This window comes from Suricata suricatta, chromosome 6, assembly GCF_006229205.1.
Source record: "Suricata suricatta isolate VVHF042 chromosome 6, meerkat_22Aug2017_6uvM2_HiC, whole genome shotgun sequence".
Classification (NCBI taxonomy): Eukaryota; Metazoa; Chordata; class Mammalia; order Carnivora; family Herpestidae; genus Suricata; species Suricata suricatta.
Window position 1 is genome coordinate 124,334,952 of NC_043705.1, and position 10,294 is coordinate 124,345,245.

The 10,294-nt window shown below is 36.5% G+C and overlaps 1 protein-coding gene and 1 pseudogene across 2 annotated transcripts in view; one reads left to right on the plus strand and one right to left on the minus strand.

Annotated features, from left to right (window-relative positions):
• The window catches only part of LOC115293256 (translation initiation factor IF-2-like), a 99,188-nt gene extending 90,818 nt beyond the window's left edge, over positions 1-8,370 (plus strand). Inside the window, exons 1-2 of one of the 2 annotated variants that reach the window (XR_003909447.1) lie at positions 1,163-1,226; positions 8,253-8,308. Coding sequence is in view for 1 of the 2 variants with exons in the window: in XM_029941055.1 (XP_029796915.1) it covers positions 8,253-8,300 (48 nt within the window). In the remaining variant the exon portion in view is untranslated. Of the gene's footprint in view, positions 1-1,162; positions 1,227-8,252 lie in introns of those variants that run through there. The other variant, XM_029941055.1, reaches the window with a different exon arrangement.
• A 1,281-nt stretch (positions 8,371-9,651) lies between these two features.
• Positions 9,652-9,853, minus strand: LOC115295143 (annotated as a pseudogene).
• Positions 9,854-10,294: the final 441 nt, after the last annotated feature.

Below are 10,294 nucleotides of genomic sequence, written 5' to 3' on the forward strand. Positions count from 1 at the left end.
GTCTAACTCAGGTTTAGAATCAGCTCCTCCTGCACAATCCAAAGTCATTGAGTTAAATTAAACAAGAGATTCCTGAGAAGATGAAGCCAAGCATGACTAACGTCTTGTCTCAGACACATGTCAAGCTTGGTTAAGAATTAGACTCCCCTTCTTATTGCCCGGACAGAGGGAGGTCTCTTTTAGTATGACCCAGCATGAGTGAGCAGGTCTCCTGTTCATTTGAAGCAATTTACTTTTGTATTTCTCTTTTGTAGTTCACAGCAGGTCCTTCTAGGAGGAATAAAAGGGCTTTCTCTGCAATCTCCTTTTATTGTTTCACTGAAGAGTAGAAGCAAAACATATTTTAATCAGAAGAATTACACCTGAGTGCTATAAATGTTTCCAGGGCCAACTGAGAAAGCCCCGCTACATTTAAGGTCAGGACTGATGTTTTAAGAGAAAAATGTTGATGGTAAACGCATGGGGAAATAAAATCCTGGACTATTCTAAGTGACCTATCTCCTTGGGTAGTAATCAAGAGATAAGGCCAGAAATTCCAGAGATTAGCTCCAGTAGATAAGATTCTGAGACTTCTAAAGAAAGAAAGACATTGCTAGGATACACAGTGAGTCCTATGGAACTCAAGTGACACTGTTTTAGAACAAAGCCACCTTTCTATTGATTAGTGTTAATGAGATGAGGGATTCCACATTGATGGATTATCAGAGTCTACCTAATCTTGTTTTTTTACTAGTCGTTCTTTCTTGTTGCTGTGGTTAGAAATATGTGAAAACGAAATCCTTGTTTCTTCTTCCACTTGACCTTATTCTGATTTATCAAAGTGATTCTCTTACACTCTGAACTATGCCAATTATTGTGTCTGTCAAGCCACACATTCATTAGAGTATTGGGACTAATGGACATGCTCTAAGAGCACATTCATCTTCAGAAATACGGTAAAAGCTAATTCTTTTGGCTCAGCAAAGTTCAGGTTGACATCTTGCCACTCTTCTGCTGCCAGGAATATCTGGTGACTTAATGAAGCAAAGATCTTAAACACACAACTCAGTGGATTATTCAGTATCAAGGTTCACACTAGCGTCTGTGAAAAAGGATTAACACTTTCAATTCTACAAAAGTACAGGTGATGAATTAAAACACCAGAGGACTACCCGAATGGACAGTGCATCAGAAGGATTACAGAGTAACTTGTACTTCAAGAGCCCATTGATCTTCCTTTTCATATGGTATTTAAAAAATAATCTTTTATATTCCGGTGGTAATACAACCGGATTAGTGAAGCCAGTGGGCTGTGACTGTTTAAATATTAATTGGGGCAGCAATGTCTAAATCAGTTGTTCTCAACCCTGACTGCATATTAGAATCACTTGGGGAACTTTTAATATTTGCTGATGCCCAGTCCCAGGGCCTAGAGAGACTGCTTTAATTGTTCAGGGCAGTGCTCTCTTAAAAGCTCCCTCATAAACGCTAAAACAGAATAGCTTTTTGTTACCTGGGTGCCTGATTCAAATATCCTATTTTTAAAAAAATTCTCAGTGGTGTATCTTTTGTTAAAACAGTAGAACAAGCACCCTGTTTCATTTAATTCCAGTCACTTTGGTCTTGCCACGTGATAGCATTTTATGAATGCAATTAAAATATTTTGGCCATTATCAGGAAGGCTTTTTAAATTTTCCAAATATATTCAGTATATTTGGAAATAAATTTATGCTCTAGAATGTCTCTTATTTGTTGCAGCATCCTGGAATTTGTTCAGCAGAGCAAAAAATGCAAAATATACCCAAAGATTCTTTGCCAGTTCAATAAACAAGCAAACAAACAAAAACATTAAAACCTGTTCTTGTTTAGTTAGTTCAGTTGACTAAAAAAGGAGACAATTAGTTTATCAGTTTGTGCCAGAAAAATGTACACACCCACCTGTGCTCACACCCATGCCCACACACCCAGAGAAATGTTGACAAGAGACCTCCCATCCCCCCACTAGCTGTCAAGCCACTGAGCCTTTCTTGGCCTCAAGGTCACATAGTGGCAGAGCTGAGATAAACATCTGTGCTTCTTGTCCCACAGTCTATGCTCTGCTATTGGGGAAAAGAACACTGGGGACCAAGTAGGTAAAGAAAGTGATTGGACTGGCATGGGGCCCTTCCTTAGGGATTCGAATGGTTTTGACATTTCTCCACAGACCACGCCTCCTAGACCGTGTGTGTGTGTGTGTGTGTGTGTGTGTGTGTGTGTGTGTGTGTGTGTGTGTGTAGCTGTATGCACTAGCATGAGTTCTTGTGGAAAGGTGGAGGTTAAGCCTCGTTTCTGTCCTAGATTACAGTGTGCAGCTGCTCACTAGGGAGAGGATCTTAGAGCCTCAGTACTGACCACAGAACCGGTGACCTGCACCCACAGCCAAGACTCTCCGCTCCCTGTGACCTTTTGTTTTGCCACATATCCCTACTAATGGTTTCTCTAAATTTCTAAGCTGGCCCCAACTACAAGTACTTTTGTGCCTTGAATAATGAGTTACTGCCTTTCAGGTGGTTTCTTAGTTAAATGCCATGGAAAAGGGGAGAAGCCCAGCTGAGGTAAGCAGGAGGGATGTAGGCACAGTACAGCCTTTGGGGAAGCTGGAACCTGATTTGGTTAGACTCCTATAGTTCTGTCCTAGTTTTGTGTGTCAGCTCATTTTTTTGGTTGCAAAAATGCAAAATGTTCACACTTGTTTGCTTTCTTTCCATGTCTTTGTTTTCCTAAAGATCTTGGTGGCCTATATATTTTTCTCTGAATTCACTAACTTCACACGTTTGTATTCTAGTAATGCTGATGTGTTTCTCTCTGATTTGAATTTCCTCTCTGATCAATCTACCTGTGCAATATCTCTTACATGTCTTCCTGATTTTATTTCTTTATAAAAAAGGTGCCATTTATGACATTTTTTGGTTGGTCCTTGTTTTCTTATTTTACAGTGCATTTTATAATATAATGCTAAAAAGAATGGTGTGACTTTCTATTATGACAGTGCAATTCTTTCATTATGTTCTTCTAAGAGTAACATCTTTACCAGGTCTAACTGCTAAACCTAGAAGCAGTATCCATGGACCATCACTGGTAACTTTATTCTGTTTCTTGACCCAGTTAAAATATATGTTGCTACTTCCACTGCAATCTTCTTTTCTGCGAACACACAGTTTTCTGTTTTTTTTTCTTTACAGCATATGCTGTGTGTGTGTGTGTGTGTGTGTGTGTGTGGAATTTTGTCAAATGTATTTCCTGCATCAATCAATAACATCATATGACTTTTTACCTTTAGTTTATTGACATGATGGATTGCATTGATTGATTTCAAATGTTGAACCAGCCTTGCATCCCTGGAATAACTCCAACTTGGTAATGGTATATAATTCTTTTTATACACTGGTAGATTCAAGTGCTATTTTTTTTTTTTTTTTTTTTGCATCTAAATTCATGAGAGACGTTGGTTTGTAGTTTTCTTTTTTAAATACTCTTTCAGTCTGGTTTTGAAATCAGGATAGTACTGGCTTCATGAAACAAGTTTGGAAATGCTGTTTCCTCTGCTATTTTTTGAATAGATTATGAATATTTTTAAAAATAAATAGATTTATTGGAACAAAAAGAATAGTTCATTCATTTCTCCCATTCCTTACTCTTCTCCCTACCCCAACCCCTACCTCTGACAACCACCAAAACCTGTTCTAAGGATCTGTGTGCTTGGTTTATTGATTTAATTATTGTGTTTAATGATTCTCTCTAAAACATAACACATTCATCCTTTATTGGACATGTAGGTTGTTTCCATATCTTGGCTATATAAATAATACTGCAGTGGATGTGGGGTGCATGTATATTTTTGAGTTAGTCTTCCTATTTTCTTTGGGTAAATAGCCAGAAGTGAAACTGTTGGATCATATGGGAGTTCTATTTTTAATTTTTTGAGGAGATTCCATACTGTTTCCTACAGTGACTACACCAATTTATATTATATTCTCACCAACAGTGCTCAAGGGTTCTCTTTTCTCCGTATTCTAGCTAACACTTGTTATTTCTAGTCTTTTTTCATAATAACCTTTCTAACAGGTATGAGCTGATATCTCACTATGGTTTTGATTTGCATTTCCCTTATGATTAATGATGTAGAGCATCTTTTCATATGCTTTTTGGCCATCTGTATGTCTTCTTTGGAAAAATGTCTATTCAGATCTTCTGCCCATTTTTTACTTACATTGTTTGTTTTTCTTCGGTGTAGAATTTATGAGTTCTTTATTTTGGATATTAACTCCTTACCAGATACATGATTTATAAATATTTTCTACAATTCAGTAGGTTGCCTTTTCGTTTTGTTGATGGCTTCTCCTGTTGTGCAAAAGCTTTTTAGTTTGATGTAGTCCCACTTAATTCATTTTTGCCTCTGTTGCTTTTGTTTTTGGTGTTAGATTAAAAACCTCATTGCCAAGACCTATGTCAAAGAGCTTACTACTTATGTTTTCTTCTAGGAGTTCTATGGTTTCAGATTTTATGCTCAAGTCTTTAATCCATCTTGAGTGAATTTTTGTGTATGGTGTAAGAAAGTGACCTAGTTTCATTCTTTTATATGTGGCTGTCTAATTTTTCCAGCCCCATTTATTGAAGAGACTGTCCTTTCCCTATTGTATATTCTTGGCTCCTTGTTGTAAATTAATTGGCCATATATGCATGGGCTTGTTTCTGGTCTTTCTATTCTGTTCCACTGACCTATGTGCTTATTTATATTCCAGTACTATACTTTTTTGATTACTATAGCTTGGTAATATAGTTTGAAATCAGGGAGTGTGATGCCTTCAGCTTTGTTCTTCTTTCTCAAGATTGTTTTGACTATTTAGAATCTTTTATGGCTCTATACAAACTCAAGGATTGCTTGTTCTAATTCCATGAAAAATGTCATTGGGATTTTGATAGGGATTGCACCAAATTTGTATATTGCTTTGGGCAGTGTGACCATTTTAGCAATATTAATTCTTTCAATCCATAAACATCGAATATCTTTTCATTTGCTCATATTGTCTTCAGTTTCTGTAATTAATGTCTTGTAGTTTTTAATATACAGGTCTTTTACCTTCTTGGTTAAATCAGGGAGTGTGATACCTCCAGCTTTGTTCTTTCTCAAGATTGCTTTGACTATTCAGAATCTTTTATGGCTCTATACAAATTCCTAGATTTTTTTTGGATGCAATTGTAAATGAGATTGTTTTCTTAATTCCTCTGATAGTTCATTATTGATGTATGGAACATAATAGATTTTTGTATATTGATTTTGAATCCTGCAACTTTACTGAATTTGTTTACTATTTTGAACAGTTTTTTGATGGAGTCTTTAGGGTTTTTTATATATGTCATTTGCAAATAGTGACAGTTTGGCTTTTTCCTTCCCAATTTGGATGCTTTTAAATTTCTTGCCTTATTGGTAGGACTTCCAATATTATGTTAAAGTGGCAAGAGGGGGTATCATTGTCTTGTTGATGATCTTAGAGGAAATGCATTCAGCTTTACACTGATGAGTATTATGTTAGCTGTGGGCTTGTCATATATAGCCTTTATTTTGTTGACGTGTCTTCCCTCTATACCTGCTGTATTGACAGTTTTTATTAATAGATGCTGAATATTGCCAAATGTGTGTGTTTTTAAAAAAATATAATTTATTGTCAACTTGGCTAACATACAGTGTGTAAAGTTTGCTCTTGGTTTTTGGGTAGATTCCTGTGGTTCATCACTTACATACAACACCCAGTGTTCATCCCAACAAGTTCCCTCCTTAATGCCCATCACCCATTTTCCCCTCTGACTGACCCCCACATCCACCCTCAGTTTGTTCTCTGTATTTATTTATGTATTTATGTATGTATTTATTTAATGTTTTAACTTTATTTTTTGAGAGATACAGTGCAAGCAGACAGTGCAAGACAGAGAGAGAGAGAGAGAAAGAGACAGACGGACAGACTGAATGTGAAGACAGGCTCTAGGCTCTGAGCTTTCAGCACAGAGCCCGACGTGGGGCTTGAACCCACGAACTGTGAGATCATGACCTGAGCCGAAGTTAGATGTTCAACCAACTGAGCCAGGCACCCCTTTTCTCTGTATTTAAGAGTCTCTTATGGTTTGTCTTCCTCCCTTTTTGTTTGTAACTATTTTTTCCCTTTCCTTTCCCCCATGGTCTTTTGTTAAGTTTCTCAAGATCTACATATGAGTTAAGTGATCATATTATTTTTCTTCATTTTGTTAATGTGGTGTATCACATTGACTAATTTGCAGTTGTTGAGCCACCTTTGCATCCTTACAACAAATTCTATTTGATCATGGTGTATGATTCTTCTAATGTGCTGTTGAATTCAGTTAATTTTTGTTGTGAATTTTTGTATCTCTGTTGATCAGGGATATATATATATATATATATATATATATACACCATCAGCACAGAGCCTGAAGTGGGGTTTGAACTCATGAACCATGAAATTATTACCTGAACTGAGGTCAAGAGTGGGATGATTAACTGACTGAGCCACCCAGGCACTCACCTCTTCTTTTGTTTTTTTGAAGAGTTTAAGAAGCTTTGGTCCATCCACTCTGCTACAAAAGACAAAGTGGATGGACCTCGATGCTATAAATGGCAAAGTGGATGGACCTCGAGGATGTCATACTAGGCAAAATAAGTCAGGCAGAGAAGGACAGATACCATATGTTTGCACTCATAGGTCTAACAGGAGAACAGGAGAAACCTAATGGAGGACCAGGGGGAGGGGAAGAGGGAAAGAGAGTTGCAGGAGAGAGGGATGCAAAACCTGAAAGACTATTGAATACCGAAAACTAACCGAGGGTTGAAGAGGGACGGGGTGGGGAAAGAGGGTGGTAATGGAGGAGGGCACTTGTGGGGAAGAGCACTGGGTGTTATATGGAAACCATTTTGACAGTAAACTATTAAAAAAAAACAAAGAAACAGCTAATAGTAAACAACAACTACAACTACAACAACAACAACAAAGAATCACTTTATGCAATCCATTACAGAAAACTCTATTTGGATTCCAATAGGAATTATATTATATTTATTTAATATATAAATATAACACTGATATTTTTATGTTCTTAGCAAACCCATCCAAGTATGCCTTCAACTAAGATTAATTCTTTTCTGACCTTTAATAAAATTCTATACAACTGAAAAAAAAGAAGCATTGGTATTAATTCTTTTTAGACTGTTTGCTAGAATTTACTAGTGAATTCCTCTAGTTCTAGACTCTTGTTTGTTGGAAGGGTTTTGATTACTGATTCAATTTCTTTACTAGTAATCAGTCTGTTTAAATTTTGCTTCACCATAATTTATTCTTGGTTGGATGTATGTTCCCTTGAATTTAACCATTTTTCTAGGTTGTCTAATTTGTTGGCATATACTTTTCATAGTAGTCTCTTATGGTTCTTTGTATTTCTGTGGTATCAGTTATAATATATCTTTCATTTATGATTTTATTTATATGAGTTTTCTCTCTTTTTTTCTTGGAGAGTTTAGATAATCTTTTCAAAGAACCAGCTCTTAGTTTCACTGATATTTTCTACTGGCTTTTTAGTCTCTATTCATTTATTTATGCTTTAATTTTTGTTATTTCTTTTGCCAACTTCAGGCTTTGTTCTTTTTCTGGTTGCTTGAGGTGTGAAATTAGTTTGTCTATTTGAGAATATTTTTGTTTCTTGAGTAAGGTCTGTATTGCAATGAAATTCCCTCTTAGAACTGCTTTTGCTGCATCTCAAATGTTATGTTACATTTGCATTTTCATTTGTCTCAAGGTATTTTTTAATTTTTGTTTTGATATCTCCTTTGACCCATTATTGCTCAGTATCATGTTGTTTAATCTTCACATATTTGTTAATCTTCATGTATTTGTTAATTTGTTATTCTTGTGTAATTAGTTTTTAGTTTCATGCCATTGTAGTTTGAAAAAATGCTTAAGATAATTTCAGTCTTTTAAAATTTATGAAGACTTATTCTGTGACCTAACATATGATCTTGAAATGTGTTCCCTGTGCACTTGAGAAAAATGTATATTTTGTTACTTTTGGATGGAATGTTCTGTAAATATCTGTTAAGTGCATTCAGTCTAATGTGTCATTCAAGGCTAATGTTTCCTATTGATTCTCTGTCTGGATGATCTATTCATTGACTTATATTGGATTTAAAGGTTTCCTACTATTATTGTATTGCTTTCTTTTTTCCCCTTTAGGTCTGTAATTCAGCATATTTCAAGCATGCAGATCAGTACAGAAAATAGTAGTGAGTACCTACCTGCTTCCTGAAAATTTTCCCAAAACTGTTTCAGTTATTTTGAGAGAATAAAAACACTGGAGAAACATTTAAAGTCATCTGTGTACCCTTTATTCTTTCTTCCCATTTTACCTTCTGACCTCCTCCAGGATAAGTTCAATATTAAATTTATTATCATCCCCATGCATGCTTTTTAATGTTATTAAATGCATATGTCTATAAATAAAATATTTACCTAAGTGGCATTTTATGAAGTGCTATTCTGTAACTCCTTTTGTTTTGGCTCAATATTAACATTTTTGAAACACACAGCTCAAATTTATGTATTTTAACTCCTATATCATGTTCTGTTGAATATTCATACAATGCATTGTCAAATTTCCCTTGTAAGAAGGGCTACCCTATACATCCCTAATCTTTTGCTTCTGGCTGGTACCTATAGGCTGGGCCATCATTATCAGAAAAAAATAATTTTCCACAGTGATAGAAAATCTTTTGAGTATTCTGATTCTCATAGGTAAAAATATGGGTCAGACCAAACAAAATAAAGCAAAACAAAATGAAAAAAATCCCAAACAAAATAAAGTCAGGAATAGTATTATTAGTCCCGAGTTTAGTTGCCTACATAGTTAGCTTGTGTTTTTATCTGAACCATACACAGAGACTGACATGGCGTGTGAACACAAAGTGGCCCTTCCGTGTGGGCTAAGGGAAAAGGGCAGGACTGGGTCTGCCCCCATCATTACTTTATTTCTTGCCTTAAACTGTGCAGCTTATTGTGCTGGCATGCCCATGTGTGAGCATGTACTGTTCCCACCTTCCAGGAAGCCAATTTATTTAAATCCAGACAATCTGCTACAGATTCTTCCTAAATGAAGCTGTCAATTTACTCTCCCTTGGGTGACACGATTGTGTCTGGGCTCCCAATACTGGGCCTTCCATTCCTTTATTCTAGTTCTGATCTAAGGGAGAGCAGTGACTGAGCTTTGCCTGCCTATCCAAGCAAGGAAGAATCTCCTCAAATTAATCATTTGTTGTTTGTGAACTTCTAGTCTTTGCCCATTATTCAAATTTCACTGCTTGAGCAGTTTGATTTTAGACTTTGGCTCATGGGAGCTGATCAGGATATATAGATTTTAACCAGTCAACTAGTGTGTATTAGAAAGGTATTGTGGGCTGGTCAGAGTGGTTAAATTAACAACTCAGGGAACAATAGATGTTGGCGAGGTTGTGGAGAAAGGGGAACCCCTTGCATTGTTGGTGGGAATGTAAACTGGTGCAGCCACTATGGAAAATAGTGTGGAGGTTCCTCAAAAAATTAAAAATAGAATTATCCTACAACCCTGCAATAGCACTACTAGGAATTTATCCAAAGGATACAGAAGTGCTGATTCATAGGGACACATGTCCCTAAATGTTTATAGCAGTGCAATCAACAATAACCAAATTATGGAAAGAGTGCAAATGTCCATTGACTGATGAATGGATAAAGAAGACATGGTATTAAACTGATAAGAACAGAAACTACACTTGATCTTAGCCAAAAGGCCGAGAAGCATTCAAGAGACTATAGATGCTGGTGAGGGTGTGGAGAGACGGGCACCCTCCTACACTGTTGGTGGGAATGTAAACTGGTGCAGCCGCTCTGGAAAACAGTGTGGAGGTACCTCAGAAAACTATCCATAGAACTCCCTTATGACCCAGAAATAGCACTGCTAGGGATTTACCCAAGGGATACAGAAATGCTGATGCATAGGGGCACATGTACCCCAATGTTCATAGCAGCACTGTCAACAATAGCCAATCATGGAAGGAGCCTAAATGTCCATCACCTGATGAATGGATCAAGAAGATGTGGTATATATACACAATGGAGTACTACATGGCAATGAGAAAGAATGAAATATGGCCATTTGTAGGAAAGTGAATGGACCTTGAGGGTGTCATGCTAAGTGAAATAAGTCAGGCAGAGAAGGACAGATACCATATGTTTGCACTCAT